Source organism: Oryx dammah, unplaced genomic scaffold (genome assembly GCF_014754425.2).
Source record: "Oryx dammah isolate SB20612 unplaced genomic scaffold, SCBI_Odam_1.1 HiC_scaffold_28, whole genome shotgun sequence".
NCBI lineage: Eukaryota > Metazoa > Chordata > Mammalia > Artiodactyla > Bovidae > Oryx > Oryx dammah.
The window spans coordinates 30,851,876-30,872,762 of record NW_024070212.1 but is presented as its reverse complement, the minus strand read 5'-3'; the positions used below and the strand labels follow the sequence as shown (position 1 = coordinate 30,872,762).

At 49.8% G+C, this 20,887-nt stretch overlaps 1 protein-coding gene across 4 annotated transcripts; it reads right to left on the bottom strand.

The window, feature by feature from the left end:
• Positions 1-979: 979 nt before the first annotated feature.
• Positions 980-20,755, bottom strand: DENND2D (DENN domain containing 2D). Of its 4 annotated transcripts, none has more exons than XM_040232065.1 (12): positions 20,651-20,755; positions 15,638-15,813; positions 14,671-14,783; positions 13,916-13,985; positions 13,157-13,234; positions 11,746-11,886; positions 9,540-9,688; positions 6,119-6,296; positions 2,984-3,025; positions 2,535-2,619; positions 1,958-2,197; positions 980-1,502 (listed from the first exon to the last, which is right to left on the bottom strand). In XM_040232065.1, the coding sequence occupies exons 1-12, from the start codon at positions 20,706-20,708 to the stop codon at positions 1,426-1,428; spliced, it is 1,407 nt and encodes a 468-aa protein (XP_040087999.1). In that variant the 5' UTR covers positions 20,709-20,755; the 3' UTR covers positions 980-1,425. The 4 variants fall into 4 exon arrangements, with proteins under 4 accessions (XP_040087999.1, XP_040087998.1, XP_040087996.1 ...); XM_040232064.1 differs by having other exon boundaries at positions 1,958-2,200; positions 20,651-20,736; XM_040232062.1 differs by lacking the exon at positions 20,651-20,755 and adding an exon at positions 16,392-17,463 and having other exon boundaries at positions 1,958-2,200.
• Positions 20,756-20,887: the final 132 nt, after the last annotated feature.

Genomic DNA, 20,887 nt, shown 5'->3' with positions numbered 1-20,887 from the left:
ATGATTTGGTAGGTTAAAGATAGAGCCTCATATTTTCATAAGCTCCCCAGGATTCCAGTCCTGAGATACAACTAGGATTAGGAACCACTGGCATAAACTACCTAACAAAGTGCACTAACTCTTGAAAGCTGTGAAGAGTAGCAGCCTAGTTTGGGGTGGCATGTGGACAGTAGAACATGCACCACCTGCAGTAGGTCTCTGTGCCCTGAAATGAAAGTATATTGACTTTAACTTCAATTCGGTAACCCCAGTCTCCTATTCCATCCTGCAGCAACATTTGTGTTCTCTGTACAGAATCCAGGGGCCTCTGAGGGCCACGCGCACATACACACATTAAAAAGATGGAATTTTTGAAAAACAGGATGCTTCTAAAAGTTTCCCTGTCCCTTACAGTATTTAACCAGAAGCTGTCAGTAGAGATACAGAGGGAAGAGGGACCAGGTGACTACTAAACTTCGGACTTTTAAGATGATGATTCTCTTTTCTTCCGAGAGAAAAAATGTCAATGCGGAGATCCCTCTGCCCTTAGCCAAAGAGTTGAACTGCCTTCTCAAAGTAATGAAGCTGGAAGTAGGATGTCTAAAACGGAAAGCTCCAAACTGGAAGTGATGGGCAGACAGACCTATTGATGGAAACAATGTAGTGTTCTTCACTGATTTCTTCAGCTGAGATTCCTACTGTCAAGTCACTCTCAACTTCAAATATTTCACGAAAGGCTAGCAGCCTTTTGTCTCAGGATTCTGGAAAGCACACCTAACTTGAATCAAGAACCACTGCTATATCCTCAGTACGGCTGCTGTTGTTACCAGTATCCCTCACCTCTTCTAATAGAAGGCTCTCCTGCTGCCCATCATTGCCAGACACAGCACCAGAGTTCTGGGCACTGTTGCCAGTCCTCCACATCTAGCCCAGTTTATTCTCACATCTCTCGCGTTGTTTTGCTGGTTACCTCTCCATAGTGAAGCCAGAGATACACATGTAAAGAGCAAGAAGATTTTCGTCTTTATTCTCACCCTCACATGTCCACAGACCTCTGTTTATATGTGAAGAGACTGAGTATTTGGGCGACAACTTGTTTCTCTGTAGAGGATTTTCTAATAGTGCTTCCTGGGAGAGGGCAGTTCCAGAAACTTCTGGGGCTCTATACCACCTCTACTACTGTTTCTTGCCCTGTGTCACCTTTGCAGAAAAGGCAGCTATGTGCCCAGCTCTGTGAGCACAGAGGTCTGAGCCTTCCAAAGTCTTGAGAAAGCTGATTTCAGGAATCCCAAACTCAAGACACCAATTTGAAGCAAGACCTGGTTACCAGGACTCGGAAGAAGGCTGTGGATTCTATTGACTGAGAGCTTCACATCATACCATGCTGGCAGGGGTCAAAGTCCACTACTGGCCTATAGGTCTAGGCACTCCGGTTCACCACAACTCTTATTTCACAGTCTTTTCCTTTGGTTTCTTCTGTTTCTTCTGTTCCTCATATTCAAGTATTTTCTTTTGGAAATAATCTGTGGTGTTAGAGATATAGGTATTAGAGGCAGCTAATCTGGCCAGGCAGACTAAGATGAGCTCAAGAACAAGGGTCAGAGATACTCTTAATGTCTGCTGCCCATGCTCACCCACTATACCCACATTCCCGCCAGGATTTCCCATGCCATCCTAGGCCTTTGTAGATCTAGGTATTTGATTAGGCTCCTAAGGGGTCCTAAAACAGAATAATTAGTAGGAATTAGCTCTAGACTAAAACAGAAAGCAAAGGTCCTCCTACTGGCTGATGAAACAGAGCAACGTCTACAAAACGTCAGCCTTGGAGGCATTTTCTTAGGTTTCAGGACCTTTCTTTCCAACCCCATTTGATAAGATCACAGCTGTTTTTGTGAACCTCTCTTAGAAGTGCCCTTCCCTCCCCTCCTAGGACCACACCTGACTTGGAGGCAGTTGATAGGAAGCTTTCACTGCATACCTGCAGGAGGGTTCTTGCTCTTTTCAGCTTCCTGGATGAAAAGGGAGAAGAGCTGTGTCTTCACAAATTTCTTCACAAACCGGCGGTTGGCCTTGGAGGTCAGAGCCTTATAGAAGGCCCGTTCTTGGAAGCGGCCTTGCCCATTTGCCTCCCGCTTGATGTAGGAAGCATAGTGGCCCACAGTCTTGACAAAGAACTGCACAAAAGGCCTTGAAACATGCTCATTGATTTGTTCAGAAGCTGCAGGGGATATAAAGAGACCATCTCAGGGGTAGCAGAAGGATGAAAACTACACACCCTTACCTCCAAGTGGCTTTCATTGCAGGCTGAAAACTCTTGGGCAAGGGGTGGGGTGAGGCAGGGTTCATAATTACTGGTTGATGCAAATGTGAGACTGGAGATGGGTTCACCATTGCTTAGGAAGAGTAAAATCTCATATTTGCCCTTTAGGATCAAGGCCTCTGGGACTAGCCCAGAACTGCGGAGTGAATTCCTTTTAGTTCTAGAAGGGAATTGTTGGGAATCATGCCCTTAAACTCTTTGGAGAAAGCCAGAATAAGAGGGACCTGGGACTTACTCTGTGACTCCTTGATGCCCTGATTAAGAGATTCTAAGATGTCATCCTGAAGCTTGGGTGGTAGGATGTCTTTTTCATCACCAACCTAGGAGAGGACAGAGTCAGCTCAGAGGTCAAGCAGTCAGGGAGGAGGTATGAAGTGTTGACAGAGAATGTGAGGCATGAATTCTACATCCCATTCCACCCCCAAATAATTGGCCACATACAACAGAGAACACAACAGAAGCTCCAACTCTAAACACTAGGAAGTCTCTGTCCCTCTGGCACCTGTTGTATGTCCTTGCTCTAAAAAGCACTAACACCGACTGCCTTGTGAAGTCACACTCTCCTTGAGAGAGGTGAAGTCTTGTTAGCATACTTAGAAGTTTGTTAAAGTAGTGGAACTTTGATGAGCCAAGAGCAATTGAGTTGGTTGTGGGTCTGCAAGGGATCTGAACCCAGACACTTACTGACATTAAGAAGGTTCCTTCACAAAGATCCACCAACAGGACCTGAAATAAAAATGGGACAGCTTGGTTTCTTCCCCTTTCTCTGTTTCTGCCTGTTGCTGTACCTTTCAGCCCAAGTAACAACAAAATCAGCATCTTCAGTTCTCATTTCCTGTCTGGTACACTCCTTTCTCACCACCCACTCTTTCCTGAGAAAAGGGTATGAGGGTATAGGAAGCAGGAAACAGGAGAGAGCTAAGGAAGATGCGGTATACAATATGGGTAAATTGAAGCCAGTCACTCTCTTAATAAAAAAGCATTGATCACAGTAATAACTTCTATGTACGAAGCATTAAATGGCATACACTGTTCTTTGCACATCTTATCTCATTTAATCTTCCCAGTGCTCCTGTAGAGGCAGATACTGTGCCTGTTAAGGTGAGGAAATACCCAAAGAAGTTAAACTGCCTGAGGTGATACTGCTATCAAAGAGTAGAGCCAGTTTCCAAGCCTGGGTTGTGCTGTCCTTGCTAGTGTATCATTCTTCCTACAGTTCTTCAGTTCCCTTCCCTCTGGTGAGCTTTAGGACAGGGATGGGCATCTTTTGATTTTTTTTTTTTTTTAATGCTTACAACAACTTTATGTACAATTGCCTAGAATTCCATTTTTAAAACTCCCACAGGGCTTCCCTGGTGGCTCCGTGGTAAAGAATCTGCCTGCCAGCACAGGAGACACGGGTTCGATCCCTGATTCAGGGAAGATCCCACATGCCACAGAGCAACTGAGCCCATGTGCCACACTACTGAACCCAGGTGGTGTAACTACTGAAGCCTGCACGCCCTGGGGCCTGTGCTCTGCAACAAGAGAAGCTGCCACAATGAGAAACCCATGCATCACAACTATGGAGTACCCCCCACTCTCTGCAACCACAAGAGAAAAGCCCACACAGGAATGAAGACCCAGCACAGCCAAGAATATATAAATAAAAACTATTAAAACTCCCACAAGAGCTTTGGACCTTCCAGCAGGGAAGAGCGAGAGGAGAAAATAAGCCTGGGGACAAAAGGAGGAGGGACGGAAAGGCAGTAATCACATGTTTGTAGGGTGCAGGTAGGACAAGCACAGGGCGGAACTTGGGGGACCTGAGTTCTAGTATCACCTCCATCACTCCCTAAGGTGCCTTTAGTCTAGAATGGAGATGACCAATACGCATCCTGCCGGTTAGATTCCAACCTACAGACCTGTTTCTTTGAGACTCAGAGGATTTTCGAATCATTGAATTAGTTTCCAATATTTAAATTTAAAAATTTCACACAGAATTTGGATCTAGGGCTTCTCTGGAAAAGACAGGAGCTCTAACACTGATCCACATTCAGAAGGAACTGAGTTACAGCTGCCTCCTTTAGGCAAGGCAGGTGCTCAGCAGTTTATCATAATCCCCCAAAGCCTGTGTTGGCCATCTAAATAGCTGTTGGGTCCCTCTTCTCAGTTTGTGACCTTGGTCTTGACAAGAGGGTGAATGATCCCTCCATGCACCTTTCTCCCAAATAAAAAGAAGAGAGAAATAGGATGTGTGCCAAAAGACAGAGCAGGCACTGTAATTATCCATCATCAGGGGAGAAAAGTTGAACTAGTTCAGGCGTGAAACCACTTGTATACATAGGGTCAGATGCCTTCATTTAGGGCAGGCTGTTCACTATGTGGGCTGAGAGGTAAGAATGAGTGTAAAGAATCTCTTTCTGAAGTTGTTCCCAGAAATCTTTCCAGTACTTGAGTATATTACTGTCTGTCCAAGGAGCCCTTCCAAAGAGCTGACCTGGGAGTCAAGGAATGCCCCATCTCTCTCCCTGACCCATAGCCCTCTCCCATCCCTACCTCCTGCCCATTTCATCAGCTGGGGCTCTTGGACAGCACAAGCTGGAGTCTGACTAGCCTTGGGGTGTCTTCCCGCCAGGCCACTGGGGGAGGAATCACAGCGTCCAAGAAGATGGCGCTGCAGCATCAGGAAGTTTCATAACTTCTGGGACTGGGACACTTATTGAGTCGTATTACTAAACGTGGGGCTGATACTCTGTCCCAGTTAGTCACAAGGCAGAGGTTGGCTCAAAGGGCATGTGTACTCAGCAGTTCTGAGGAGGGCAGGGCGGGCTGGGGAGACAAGGAAGAGAAACAGCCTGTTTCTTTACTTCCCAGCAGCACTCTGTGGAAGAGGTGCTTTGCTTCTATCTCTGCTAGATTCCGGGATTGCCTGTGTGGCTTTGATAAGTGGATTGAGCTCTCTGGACCTTGGTTATTTCTTATGTAAATGGAGGAAGTCCTCCCACTAAGGCGGGTCTCATGCCTCCAGTAGCTTACTTAGGCTCTGCCTCTTGTCTACACAGAGGGAGTCGATGGTTAGCCAGACCAACCCAAGTAGCTCTTTTGGCTTGAGATTATAGTAATGTGCTATTTCTTGAAAGTTTCTATTGACAACTCAAGCAAAGCAGAAGTTGTTCTTCCAACACTGGAGGTAGGTTTATGTTATTAACACCCATTCTCACCACTGAGCTCTTTGGTGTATCTGGGGGTACTGCCAAGACACAAGAGGCTGACAGAATCAAAGGGGATTTGGATCAATATCCTCATTAACCAACTGAGCTCTAAGCTAATTGGAAGGATGACCTCTACTACAAAAAAAAAATCTGCATTTTCAAGACTCATTGTTTCCAGGAAGACTGTTAGTTCAGTTCCAAGCAATGTGAATAAATTCCAGTGGGGTGTGTGTTGTACAGACCAGCTGTGCTTGTCCATTCAGAAGAAAAATGGGATACCCAGGGCCTGCTCACTAGGACTAGCTGGCCTAGTACAGTTGGGTGAAGCCCAAATAAGCCATGCATTGCCCCTTAAGTCTAAAGGGAAATCATTCAGAGAAGGGAGCAGACACTTACTGAGTATCAGCTATATGTCAGGCACTAGGCTAGGTGCTTTATGCTGATTTTTTCCCCCTAGGATCCTTAGGGTCTAAACGTTGCCATTCCAGTTTTACAGATGAGGAAGCTGAGGCTTAAAGAGGTTAAGCAACTTGCCACAAAAAAACACAGCTATTAGCAACAGAGGTGGGATCCGGATCCAGGTCTGCCTGACTCCAAATCAGGGCCCCTTCTTGCTGCATCGTACCTCTTCCATGGGGCTGTCCAAAACCTCCTGCCGGAAGCGCATTTGGACTCCAACCATGAAGGGAGTGGGGCAGCAGACAGTTCCCAGCAGGCTCTCGGGGACCACGGGGATGTAGGTGTGGGCCCAGCTGAAGGGGTAGAGCAGCGCGGCAGTAGCATGGATGCACTGAGACAGGGTGCTGGGGACAGGGCACAGAAAGTGAGTCAGGGGGGCCTGCCCAGGCCCCCACCGCCACGCCACCTCCCCGCCACCCGCCATCGACAGCAGCTGCTCATGCTGGCTGTGCCGGAGCTATAGCAAGTCTGGGAGCCATGCCGGTCACAGAGCTTCTGGCTGCCCGAAGCTGGGAGGGGAGGGGTAGAAACCAGAAGAGGCTGAGGCTCCTCTCGTCAAGTATGGGGCCTCTATGTGATTCTTCTTTTCCACTGGGGGTGGGCGTGGGGTGGAGGGAGTGTCTTTAAAGAGAGGAGGAGGAAGAAGAAATGTCTCCCATCTATGAGGCCATTGATCATTGATGGAGTCCCTTCTCTATGCTCACTACTGGGCTAGGGATGTGGATACCAGGAAGCAAAAGACCAGCCTCGCTTTTAAGGCACTCAGTGTAGTTAAGGAGACAAACACGTAAACACTGGGGTGCAGCAGAGAGGTCAAGTCTATTTCCTCCTTATCTCTCATCCCCAGGCTTTAACTCTCAGGGCTCCCTCTGACCACTCATGGTTATTTAAACTTATCAGGTTGGTGCCTGAACTTGCTTGGGAAATTCCTGGATTCCAGGAACCTCTGACCAGCAATTCCCACCCGGAAAGTCCCCCTGAGAGGACTCCTCCACCCTTTCCAAGGAAGCATTCCCTGCGTAGTTACTGCCTAAGTCACAACTCAGACCCAAGTCCCCTCATGCCCCTCTCCCCCTAACCCCCTCAACACACACACCCTCCGTGTCTTCTCTATTCTCCACTAGCTTTAGTGGCTCTTCATTTCTCCAAACTGCCCCAAAGCCAAGGCCAACAAAAACACAGATGCGGAAACCTTGTTTCAATTCTTGGTATCAAGCTAGCACTTCCTGAGTTAGAAAGATGGAGTCTCTGAGAGTCTAGCCAAGGCTTAGCCTGACTGGAAGTCCCTTTCCTGGCTGAGCAGCAAAGATCTGAAATACTCAGTGTAGGAAGGAAGTGGGGAGTGGTGGGGTTTCCCTGAAGAAAGTTAAATGCCTGGGAGGTGAGTTCTGCCAACCTTTGCCCGTATCCAGGCCAGCTGACACCTGGAGTCCCCTTCACTTTCTAAACATTGATCGTAGCGGGCAAAAGCCAGAATCCCAGCTCTAGCCACAACAGAAACTTCTCAATTCCCTACAGCAGCTGTCCCCAAACTTTTTGGTACCAGTAACCAGTTTCATGGAAGACATTTTTTCCACAGACCAAGGGCTGGGGTTGCGAGGGAGGGGTGGGATGGTTTCAAGATGATTCAAGCACATTACATTTATTGTGCTAATGACAATCTGTATTTGCAACAGGTCCCCAGCATTGGCATCACTGCCTCAGTTCCACCTCAGATCATCAGGCATTAAATTCTCATGAGGAGCATTCAACCTAGATCCTTTGCCTGTACAGTTCACAGTAGGGTTTGTTCTCCTATGAGAATCTAATGCTGCTCTAATGCCGCCTGAGCTAGGAGGCAGAGCTCAGGTGGTGATGGGAGTTGACGGGGAGCGGCTGTAAATACAGATGAAGCTTCACTCCGCTGCTCACCTCCTGTTGCGTGGCCCAGTTCCTACCAGGCCATGGACCAGTGCCAGGGGGCTGGGGATCCCTGCCCTACAGGGCCAAGAGTGGAAGAGCCATGTCTAAAGCAAGAGATCTACACTGCTTCCCACAAGGATTAGGCCACAACTGGTGCCTTCTGGGGCTTCCCAGGTGGCGCTAGCGGTAAGGAACCCACCTGCCAATGAAGAAGACAAGTGATGTGGGTTCTATCCCTGGGTTGTGAAGATCCCTTGGGGGAGGGCCTGGCAACCCGCTCCAGTATTCTTGCCTGGAGAAGCCCATGGACAGACAAGCCTGGCAGGTTACAGTCCATAGGGTTGCAAAGAGTTGGACATGACTGAAGCAACTTTGCATGCACACACGGTGCCTTTTTGGTTATCACTGATTTTTACAGAATTTTCAACCCACAGACCCCACTGCCTACCCAAACTTCCTTTCCTTTAAAACCCATGACATTCACCTGACCTGGTCTAACATTTGGGCCCCTAAAGTCCTTTCCTTCTTCTTTCCTAAAAGATAAAACCAGGATTTTCAGCTCAACATAAGCAGTTTTCTCCATCCCCAGACATAAATGAGTCAACCTTCTAGTGTCTTAAAATTTTTTCTCCTGTCTCCATCTGTCACATATCTCCCCATGTCTCAACCAGACTTGAAGCCTCTAAGAGGCAGAGACCAAGATATGATAGTATTCTGCTTCAACTATACACTATACAGGGATATACTCAACTATGAAATTATTAGTAAGAAAAACAACTGGCACTTACCAGTGCGGGCCTGGCAGGGTGCTAGGCACCTAAAGTGCATTACTTCATTTAATCCTTACCATGCTCTTATGAGGTAGGTACAGTTGATCTGTCCAATTACAGATAAGGAGATTATGACTTCAAAAAGTTAAGAAACTAGGGACTTCCCTGGTGATTCTGTGGTTAAGACTCTGCACTTCCAATGCAAAGGGTACAGGTTCGATCCCTGGTTGGGGAACTAAAGATCCCACATGTCCATGCATCCAAAAAATAAAAAAATAAATAAAAGTTAAGAAACTAACCTAAGGAACACCATGTTGCTAAAGGTAGAAGAAAAGAACTTGAATTGTTCTGCTGATTTCAACACCTATGCTTTCTTTCAATCAGGAGTTAAATCTATATCCCCTTTAGGTCCAGGATCATCTTTTGTTTGTCTGTATCTCCCTGATGCTTGGCATCTGGTTAACAGTTGACACACAATAAGTGTTTGTTGAATGAGTAAATAAATGGACAAATGAGGTGTGTTTGCCACTAGGATAATGGGTTTGACCTCCATACCATTATACATACACCTTCCTGCCCTGTCCTCTCTTAGCCTTTCAGGAGCAGAATCCTCTCTGCATCCACCCTAACTGGTTTTCTCCTAGGCTGTCACAAGAATGCTTCATGCCCTTCTCAGAGCTAAATCACAAACCTCCTTCAGGCTTAGGCGGCGATCAAGTTTGGAAACAGGAACAGGGAATTACAACAGCTATTACAGCAGCTATTTTCTAGGCTTTAGTGCAGATCAAGACAGTGTGGAGGAAAGGTGAACACACAGGTCCTAAAGCCTGAGTTCCCTGGAGAACCGTCCTGTCTGTCCCCTGGAACCCAGGGATGCCGGTCAGTTCAGGTAACCTGCTCAGTGACTGCACCAACCTGAGACCTTCTGCCAAGAAGATGATTCTTCTTTCCAGCACTGCAGAGGCAAAGATCTGAAGAATCTGCTCAAAACTGAGGCAACGCTTGAGAGAACTAAAATCCACGTGCTCTAGGTGGGAATCCAGGGGCCGCGTCAGGGAAATGAACTGTCGGGAAACCAGAGAGGGTGTTACCACACTGAAAAATCACACAAGCCCCAGAAAGCTGGGTCTCTACCTACCTCTACCCTATCCTCCCCAAAAGAGTATATCTGATCCTAAGTCCTCGCTACTAAAAATCCACCCATGGTTTCCCTCTGCTCGGAGGGTGATGTTGCTGTAAACATCTGTGTGGCTCACAGCACCCTGCCTCCCTCACCACTTCCACCACCTTGCTTCCCCACATCAGCTCTCTTCTGTTCCTTCAGCATGCCTTCCTTCTTTCCTGCCTGAGGTACTTCCCTCCCCTAGGTTGCCTTTCATTTTAAAAAGTATTTATTTTGTTTTATGTATTTATTTGGCTGCCCTGAGTTTAAGTTGCAGCATGTGGAATCTAGTTCCCCAACCAGGGAAGTTCCTCATTCTTTTTTTTTTTTTTTTTAATTGGTTAACTAGTTTTTCATTGAAATGTAGTTGTCTTACAGTATTTCTCTCTTCATTTTTATCCTCCTTTATCTCTCAGAAGCCTTCCTTAGCCACCTAATGCAACACATGTTTCTCATCATTTTCTCATGGAGCATCCTGTTTTCTTTTCCTTCTATCAATATACTTTTCAATGATATATTTATTTGTGTGTTTATTTATTTAAGTCTGTCTTCCCCACTAGACTTTTAGCTCCATGAGGTCAGGGACCACATTCGTTTTATTTACCATTTTGTAGCCAGAAAACAGCTGGCTCAAAACTCAACAGTTTTTGAAAAACTGAGATTGTGGCATCCAGTCCCATCACTTCATGGCACATAGAGGGGGAGAAAAACGGAAACAGTGACAGACTTTATTTTCTTGTGATTCAAAATCACTGTGGATAGTGACTGCATCCATGAAATTAAAAGACGTTTACTCCTTGGAAGGAAAGCTATGACAAACCTAGACAGTGTATTAAAAAGCAGAGATATCACTTTGCTGACAAAGGTCTGTATAGTCAAAGCTAGTAGTCATGTATGGATGTGAGAGTTGGACCATAAAGAAGGCTGAGCACCAAACAATTGATGCTTTCGAACTGTGGTGTTGGAGAAGACTCTTGAGAGTCCCTTGGACAGCAAAGAGATCAAACCAGTCAATCCTAAAGGAAATCAGTCCTGAATATCCACTGGAAGGACTGATGCTGAAGCTGAAACTCCAATACTTTGGCCACCTGATGGGAAGAGCTAACTCACTGGAAAAGAACCCAATGCTGGGAAAGATTGAGGGCAGGAGGAGAAGTGGGTGACAGAGGATGAGATGGTTGGCTGGCATCACCTACTCAATGGACGTGAGTTTGAGCAAACTCAGGGAGATAGTGAAGAACAGGGAAGTCTGGCGTGCTGCAATCCATGGGCTCGCAAAGAGTTGGACATGACTTAGTGACTGAACAACAACAACGAGCCAGAAAATAGTACAACTTGGGGCCTAGCAAGCCTTCCACACTTATTTTTTGAGTAAGTGAAGATGTCTAACCCCTCCCCTTATTCTGATATGGGAAAGCCAAAGTTCAGAGGGACACACAGAATATCCAGAATATCAGGGGTCAAGACTGGGATTCTTAAAACAATTTTCTACTTGCTGCTTTGTCTGTTTAGTGTCTTAAAGCAATAGCATCCCTGGTATCGAATGGGTGGGGACTCAGGGATGGGGATGGGTGATAAGAAAAAGACAGGTGGAAGCCATAGGTAGAGATAAAGGACAGACACAGGGAGATAAGGGAGGTAGTGGTGAAGAGCGGTAGTTTGGGAACTGGAGGCAAAGGCCATTCTAGTACTGGGAGCCTCCACTTACATAGTTTATTATATTAAAAAAAAAAAAAGATCTCGGTTACTTGAACAGTAACTAGGTCTTTGTGAGTATCAGGTTGAGGAAATTAGAGAACTGGGGTTTAAGTTCTGCCAATAATTTTAGCCAAGTGCCAGTCCCTGCCTAGCTCAGTTTCTTGGAATGTTAACCTGGTAAATGGGCACACTGTGATGGGAGGTGCTGCCGGAACCCGCCTCCTCCACCCAGGGAGGGTCTCCCCCATTTTGCTCACCCACCTCAGTGCCTGAGTCAGGGATGAAGCTCTTGAGGGTGACAGTCTTCCCAGGAGCGGGGAAAGCTGCCTCTCGGAGGCCCTGCATGAATGGGTAGATGATGGCCATGGAGATTTGATGCCTCTTTTCCACTTCATCCAGGATCTGTATGGAAAGAACCACAGGAGACATGACTCGAGGGACGCTCCCGGGCTGCCAGCCAAGATCACATGTGTAAGGTTGCTCCAGCCAGTCCTTAACTGGGTTCTTTCCTCTTGGCAGAAACCAGTCTACTGTTTATCTCCTGCACAAGACCTGATGTTTTTCCTAGCCTTCTTCTTTTCATCCTCTTTCTACCACTTCATATTCCTCCCTTCTCCTAACATCAATCTGAACTACCTTCCCCGGGAAGTCATCCTACAGTCAACTCCTCACTCATGATGGTACCATGTTCATTTATGCTAGCTGGGCCTTTTGGGTGCCACTCTGACCTCCAACTTCCACTGGAGACACCCCAGGGCCAAGGACGGCCTCCATCTGCAGAACCCTACACAGATGAACCATCCGCCCAAGCAAAGGCTGATGGAGTTTATTGCCTTCATCCCCCAAGGGGTCTGTCTGGGGCAGAGCACACTGATGCCCTTTCTTGGCTACTAAGACATGCCCCATGGGCTTCCCTGGTCGCTCAGCTGTCAGGAATCCACCTGCCAATGCAGAAGATGCGAGTTTGGTCTCTGGGTCGGGAAGATCCCCTGAAGAAGGAATGACAACCCACTCGGTATTCTTGCCTGGAAAATCCCATGGATAGACGAGCCTGAAGGGCTACAGTCCACAGGGTTACCAGAGAGTTGGACACAACTTAGCAGCTAAAACAACAAAAAAGAAGAAAAAGACATGCCCCATGCATCCTGAAGGACTCCTTTGTAACCCCAGGTCAGGTGTCCTGGCACAAGAAGACCTCAACTTCCCCTCTATCCTGGAAGGAATTAGAGGGAGTCCCCCAAGCCCCATTGTATAATTGTCTTTATAGTTGTTTAGCATTCTGTCTTCTCCATATATCATGTCATCTGCAGCTCACATCAACCCATGAGACAGGAAGATGAGGCATCATTACCTGCATTTGACAGAGGAAGCTAAAACTCCCAATTTCTAACCTGTAGCTCTTCTCATGTCCTACTTCAGCTGCTTTCTTACCTTGCCTAGACTTGGGGGCAGTGAACTCTCTGCAGTGGAGAGAGTCTACTAGGTTCAGTTCCTACTTTTCTCTAAAGCCAGGTGAAGCCCACGCCCCTCTCTGCCTGAGCGTCTCCAGAATGCCTCGCCTGACCCCGACTGTGGGGGAGGAGCGCCAGGAGTCCAGGCAGGGCAGGCAGCCAGGGAAGAGCTGGAGGCCAAACAGGCCTGACAGGCTGGAGGAATCCTGTTCCGCCCCTACCTTGGAGAACAAGCCGAAGCAGCCGATGCAGCTGACGATGCAGTACACCCTGGGGAGGCGAGGACCACGGCCGGCAGGCTGCGGAGGGGCAGACAGGCTCCTTCAGCATCGCAGCCTCTCCAGGGCCTCTGCCCAGCTGGGGTTGATGGGGCACAGGGCTGGGGGCTGGGCTGGGGGATCCCACTCCTGGGACAGGCAGCTGGGAAGGCCAGAGCAGTCACAGAAACCAAAAGACCACGGCCTTGAGGGGGCTGGTTGGCTTACGGGCAAGCACTGCCTCTGTTAGCACCAACACCCTCTGGGGTTGACAAGGAGGGAGCAAGTGTGTTGTAGAGACATGAAACAGCTAGGAAGGGTGTGCTATAAAAGTGACTTGGGGAGACCCAAGGATTGAACCTCATGGTCCCAATCCCAAGCTAGGCTCTGGGATGGCCCAGGGGCCAAGGCAACAAGGCCTAGATAGAGATGGTGGAGAACAGATTAGAATGAAGCATCCCACAGAAGGGAATGGTTGAAAGCTGGGCAGAGTAAAGACCCAACCCCAGAAGCAAAGGTGTCCTGTAGGTGAGGAGGGGTGTGTGTCTCCATTCTTGTGAGGTTGCACAGGGCACTAACATGGCAGCAGGTGCTGGGGTGTGCTCTCTCTTTACAACCACCTCTGCCAAGGAGCCTTGGCTTTTGCAGCTGAGGCTGGAGCAAACCCAGCTGTGGGGCAGAATAGGATGCAGAGAGGAGGGGGCGGTTCTGAGCTGTACAGACCAAGAGGCGCCTGCAGTATCCAATCTTCCTGCTCCCGTCCACATTGGTCAGAACAAACGAGAAGGTCTCCCTGAGGAAGAGCAAACAAGGACCCGGTTTGCACTAGGTTCTAAAGCAGGAAGGTGGTCGGCATCAGGGGCTGAGGGCCCTGGAGGGCCAAGGGAGCTGCTGATGGATCCTGAGAGTAATCATAATGCCAGTCAGTTTACGTAAAGTGCTTACTGGTGTCAAGCTCTAAATGTGTCACCTCATTTAACTCTCAAAACAACTCTTTGAGGAAGGCTCAATTACTAACCCTACTTCAAAGATGAAGAAACTGAAACTCTAAGGGAATATTTCTTATCCAAGGTCACTTAACTCATAGTGGTAAAGCCAAAATTTGAGTTCAGGCAGTCACATTCCAGGACTCACGGTGTAAAGGGCTTTGCCATGTAAGGATCTCATGAGTGGCCAAAGGACTTCTTTGGTGTTCATCTTCTGCCAGAGGCGGTCAAAACACAGTGACAATCACTTCTAGGACAGGAAGGAGAACCTCACCCTTCTCTGGACAGAAGGGACTGGTTAATCTGTTTAGCTAACATCTCTTGCCTTGAGAGACCCCAGGCAAGATATTCAAAAACAAATCAACTCCAGTCCCTCCCCAACAGAAAGGAAGCTGGTGAGAAATCCAGATGAAGGGGGCACAGGAATCACGTGGTTCACACCGTTCCCTTCTCCTCCAATCTCAGCCCCCTGTCCCAGAGCCAAGCCATTACCTGGGACACTCAGTGAGTGGGGCCCGCTCATTCCCATCTGGGAAGCAAAACAAGGGGATGGCTCCGAGCAGCCGTTCCTCCTCCTCTTGTTGACCCCGAAGCAAGTTCTCTCGCTACAAAGAATGGGAAAAGAGACAGGTGGGTGTGGAGTAGGAGCAGGTGGAGAGGGCTTAGGGTCTGGCAAGCTTTTTTGGAGGCTCCTAAGCAGTCTGAGAAGCTTTTCCACTGGTGTGGGACTTAAAGCTTGCCTCTGTGCCCATCACTGCACGCAGACTGCATCCTGGGTCAGGCTGGAACAATCCCACAGCTGAAACAGCCACTCCTGGGCCAAGTCTACATGAACCTGAGTTGGACTTCAGTATCCTTGATGGTGTTCATGGTCAGGAAGGGGGCCAGGACCACACTGAATACAGAAAGGCCCAGAGACCGCCCAGCTTCCTGGAAGGACCACATCAGAGAGATACCACATCTGAGAAGAGAAGCGGCCAGCTCAGTTGCCTCACCGTCAGAGTTAATGAGAAGGGTGCCCTGACCCCACCCCTTCACCTGCCGCAGGACCAGACAAGAAGGAGCCTGATGCTTGGGTTGGGGCCTGCCTGCCCTTCCCTTCCCCTCCCACTCACCCCAGGGACGGGATTCCTGCAAGGACCTCCGGCAGAAGGTAAGCTTCTCGACAGGGTGGCTGAGGATGAAATTGGGAAATACTAGAAGGACCCCCAAAGGCAGAACTAACCTAGTTTCCTGGCTAGGGAACCTAGGTCTGTTCCCCACAAAGAGGCCAGACCTAGATTCTGTGGATGATAACGGAAAACAGGGCTGGGTCTGAAGGAAATGGGAACAGTGAGTTCAGGGCAGCTCCAGCGGAGCCCAGGCAGCGTGGGTAGGGGAGGGAGAGGGCACACCCCTCCCCACTGCCCCTCAAATATCTGAACCCTTGGCCCCCGTTGCCCCTTCCTTCAGTCCTTACCTTGGGAAACTGGTAGATGATCCTGGGCTCATAATCTTCCCCTGAGTGCTTTTTTTTGAGAGAAACCACGAGGAGGTATTCAAAGAAGTGCTGCCCTCCAGCAAAGTTGGGTAGATAGTGCTCCAGGGCTCTTTCTGGTTCCTGCCCTACTTCTCCCAGATTCTCCTGGGAAGGTCCTAAAATCAAGACAGCAGGGCCCATGGGTATCTCACTGATCCGGGGTCCCAGTGGAGGCTGTGGGGTTCTGGCAACTTCCACACCTCCAGGCGGCCATGCCCATGCCGAGGTCCCTGGAGCCGGCCCAGCGCCTCACATCCCAGCATGGGCTCAGAGCCAACTGGGCAGTTTCTGTGCCTCCCTGCGACATGTGGAACCACCAGGAGTCAAGAGAAGGAAAGAAACCACTGATTCAGAAGCCAAGGAAATGTACCGGGGAGGCCATCTGAGAGGCCTGCAGCCCCAGGGTAGTAGAGATTCTGCCTACCTGAAGCAATACATCCCCCAAGTCAACCTGGACTCAAGCAATCAGAACAGGCCAAGGGCCACGTGGCTGTGACCACACCAACCCCCATAGAGGGCATGACCGGCTCTAAAAACCAACAGGGGAAACCTCCTGGCTCGGTCACATGGGAGAACTAAGTGGAGGATGAGATATAAAAGGAAGAAGAAAAAGAAGTATTTCAAGGGAAGAAACAGCCCTAACGAAGAGGGCCATCCTGGAAAAAAAGGAAGTAAGTAATCTAGTAGTCCAGACCTGCTCGGTGTAGAGGCAGTCGTTTGCGGAAGCGACTGAGGATCCCGCCTCCTGCTTGTCTTTCCATCTTCTTGGGCCGGTCAGGCATGGAGTGCCCCCTTTCCTCCAATACAGACAGGCTAGAGAAAGCCTGAGAAACCCCCTGCCGTTTCAGTCTCCAGAAATGACTCTATGCAGCCAAGCCACGCGCTGTCTTCCAAATAGGGGAGCGCTCTTTCCATCCTGTGCACCCAACGGTTGAGCAAGAAGACTGCGGCGGGACCCAGGAAGGCAGCAGAACGCCTGCACTGACAGAGGCAGCATCCTGGCACTGCAGCTCAGACCTCAGCTCCTCCCAAGAGCCCCAGGGTGTGGTGAGAGAAAAGGTCATAGGCAAACACCCCCAGAGCCCAGCTGCTTCTGGGCTAAGGGCTTTTAATTCCGGGCTGAAGGTTGTGCAATGTATTTATGTACAACCTCTGGACAAAGAAGAATGCCTGATAACATCAAACTGTGAGCGCCGGACCTCACCAGCCCCAGGATCAGGATCATAAATCTCCAAAACTGATCCCTGATCCTTCGCTTCTTAACCTCTACACTGCCCCCTGCTGCACCCTGGGACGTCTAGGACTTCAAGACTGCAAGCAAGAGCACGGACCAAAGACTCCTCGCAGCAAGGTTACCACGGCCTCCCCTGATTAACATCAATAGACTTGACCTCATCCATTATCTAGGTGGAGAAATTGTTCAACCAAGAGCAATCCCTAGATATTATTAGCACACACCTAAAAGTCTCCTCTCCTGGTGGGGAAATAGAGAACAAAGTCCATCTCTGGGCTGGAGAGTTCCTGATATCTCAGCAGGATCCTCCATGGTGCATCTCTTACCCCCTGCCATATGTCCTAAGGCAGACTTGTCTCACTGGGACCTGTGCCAGGGATCCAGCAGAGAACCCCTCCCCCAGATAGAAAGCACTGACTTAGGACATTCTCCCTGGACTACAGTCTCCCTGGACAGTCCCCTGGAGGGGACTGGTTGCATCAGCAGCCTGAGGGGCACTCGGTGGAATGGAAAGCGTCTGGGTGCTGTCCTCCCCACGCCTACACCTGCTACTGCTGCTGCTAAGTCTCTTCAGTCGTGTCCGACTCTGTGCGACCCCATAGACGGCAGCCCACCAGGCTCCGCTGCCTGGGATTCTCCAGGTAAGAACACTGGAGTGGGTTGCTATTTCCTTCTCCAATGCATGAAAGTGAAAAGTGAAAATGAAGTCACTCAGTCGTGTCCAACTCTTCGAGACCCCATGGACTGCAGACTACCAGGTTCCTCCGTCCATTGGATTTTCCAGGCAAGAGTACTGGAGTGGGGTGCCATTGCCCCTACTCCTGCTCAGTTTTTTTTTTTTTTTTTCCCAGATGGTCCAGGTCAACAGTTCTACACAAGCTAAAAGCGGAACAGCTGGCCCCTGGGGCTCCAGTGATGCTGTGTCTGGAAGTTGGGGAAGAGAGACAGAATAGCAATCCATCACCTGGGATTCTCACATAAACCCTTGAGTGTGTAAATACACATGGTAAAAGAGAAGGACTTTTGCCAAGATGCTGTCCCTAAGAGAAGCCTGGCAGCAAAAGGGTTTGATCCCAGTGTCTGCCACTACTGCAAAGAATCAATAGCCTTCTGGGAGAAAAGTGGGGTACTGAAATAAGGGAGACAGCTGCTTGCTCTTAATAGCTCCAGACCTGACTTCTGTAGACTAGTATGACTGCAGGGGAGAATGACAGTCACAGTAAATAAGAATGTTACAGTCACTGCAATGGTGAGAACAGTGACCCAGAACACTCAGATCTGTCACCACACATTACTTGCAATCTGTACAGACAGGCTGCACAATACTCACCACCAATCTGAGGAACAGGCATCTCCAGATCAGATGGGGAAACTGAGGCACGGAGTAATTCAGGGACTACTTGGGGAATACAACAGAATCTCTTGGGGGTGGGACTTATGAGAGTTTCATGTTCATGCTCCTACCTTCTGGATGCAGCACACACCAAGCATCTCACAGATGTGGGATGCCTCCTGTTTGCAAAAGACCTTGGGAAGCAAATTCTTTTCACTGATCATTCGGGAACCTAAGGAAATTATTTCTTTCCCTAAATCATTTGGGTTGCATTTTCAGCCCATTTCTTCCTGCTTTATCGGAAAAGCCAAGAGAACAGCAAAACTCACGGACTCAAACAGAAAAAGGATTCTTGGGCTGCAGACCAAGAAATCCAGAAAAAAAAAAAAAAAAAGAAAGATTGCTTCCTTCTCCCTTTCAAAGGGAGTTAACAACAGAAGAGAAAAGGTCCATCAAACACAGGTTTATAAAGGGTCATCTCATTTAAGGGGTTCTCACTAAACAACAAAATCTCATTTAATCCCCAGTGCCCTGGAAAGGAATTATTATCCAGAATTTTAAGTATAGGAGGGAGCCACCCTTTCTAGAGAAGTCAGGAGTCTGGTTACACTTGTTCCTCCACCAGGAAGCCCCTCCCACAGCCCTCTGAGGAAAAGTCCCAGAACCAGCTGGAATATAGGTGAGGAGACTTTCTGGGACCTCGGTCTTGAAATCTTCCTCTTCTAGCTCAGCCACTCTCAACCCAGGACCACTGCCACTCTTGCCCAGAGGATGATTTATACTTGCACCTGTGTGCGCACGCACACACACACATACACACATCCTCCTACCACACAGTTGCCTTGGAACCAAAAGAGGGAGGGGAAACTCCAGGGAAGGTGGAAAATAGTACAGAAGACGAAAAGAGCACACTCTCCTGCAGGCTGCATGCCAGACCTCAGAACAGGTAATACTGGCTGTGCATCTTACAGTTCCTCACTGTCCAGGAAGCTCCTCCAGTCACAATTAGCAGCCTTGTTCTGGAAACAACTGGAATGTTTCCTCTGGGTTGCAGAAGTAGCCATTCACACAGGTCTCTCTCGACCCTTCCATTCACACAGGTGTCTGAGGATTGAGAGAGACCAAGGAGACACCAAGACAGTGTTCTGCAGAGAAGAGAGGCCACCAGCCCCACCCTGCCTCTGCTCCTGCCACCACTCACACCCAGGGCTCTGTCCCCTCCTATGGTCTCTGACCTCTCTGCCTCAGCACAGGTGGAATGACCAGGTAGATAATGGAAACCTGTGTTCAGTGAGAACAGCCAGGGCTGGGGGTGCCGGGCAGGGGTAATGGCAGATGGAGCACTGATTTCCCCCTCCAGGTCTCCCCAGCTCTGGGGCTTGGAGTAGAAGGAGGTCTCACTCACTTTTCACTGCAAATGTTAGAAGGGCTGGGCTGTCTGGGAATGACCCCTACTTTTCCATTGCTTCCCTGCTTCTCAAAAGGTGGGACCTCTGGACCAAATAAGTTGTGGCTGCTGAGCCATAGGACCGGCTAGTGGTAAGCAGCAAAAAAAAAAAAAAAAAAAGTTTGCCGAATGTATAAAAAAAGAAAATGAATTCTGAATTCCCTTCCTTCCAAAACCCAGCGCTCCAGCTGAGAAGAAAGGAAACAAATATTGACTTCTAATTTAATCCCTACAACTCTGGATGGAGGAATCCTTCTCGCTTCTCTAATGGGGGACCAGGGATAAGGGAGGTTTGACTTGTCAGGTTCCCAGGCTCTATGGAAGCAGCTGAGCAGACTCTACCCCGGCTCTGCTCGAGGCCACACTCTACAGGGCTCCTCGTAGCCCTTGGGTGCGGGGGGCAGGGGGGGGCGGGGCGGGGGTGACGTAGCCGGGAAGAGCGGTTTTGTAGCCGGCGGCTCTGCGCGGGGCAGAATCGCGGGCTCCCACGAGGGGAGTCCAGGGTTGGGGAGAGGCGGGGCGGGGCGGTGGGCGGCCCGGGGCAGAGGCAGGGTCTTCCCGTGAGGGCGCCGCGGCCCCGGCGCTGCAGGCACCCTGCGGTTGCCCCACCAGCTTCCTGGCTTGAAGGACACGTGGCCCCGGGGCCCCACAGCGGTTTCCTTTGGCTGACAGCCTCCGCTTCACCCCCGCTGGCTTGGCTTCTCCTCTGACCTCCTACCCCTTCCTTCCCCATCCGCCCGTTTCCACCTCTACCTTTCCCTCTAGCTCGCCTGACCCCAGTCCAAGCCCCCGGAATGCCCCCCAGACTGCTCCCCGATCGATCGCGACCCTCTGCAACCCCTGCCCTGGCCCCCCCGTCCCCGTCGCCTCCCGTCCTGGTCTGCAGTCCCCCGGCCGTCCCCGCGCCCTCGCCCGGACGCGCCCCGGCCCGGCACTAACCCCAGCGGCCGCGCTTCAGCCTCAGGCTGGCTCGGAGGCGGCGGCCGAGCCCATCCATGGCCCCTCGGGTGCCGGGCGCCCGCTCCCAGGTCCGTGGCGGCCCCGCCCCCCAACGCGCGACCTCCTCCGGCGCGACACTTTCACTTTCCCGCGGGGGGGAGGCCGAGGGAACCGGCCCGGGGCGGGGCGGCGCACCTTCCGGACTCCGGCCCAACCCCCGGCGCACCTGGGCGGGCC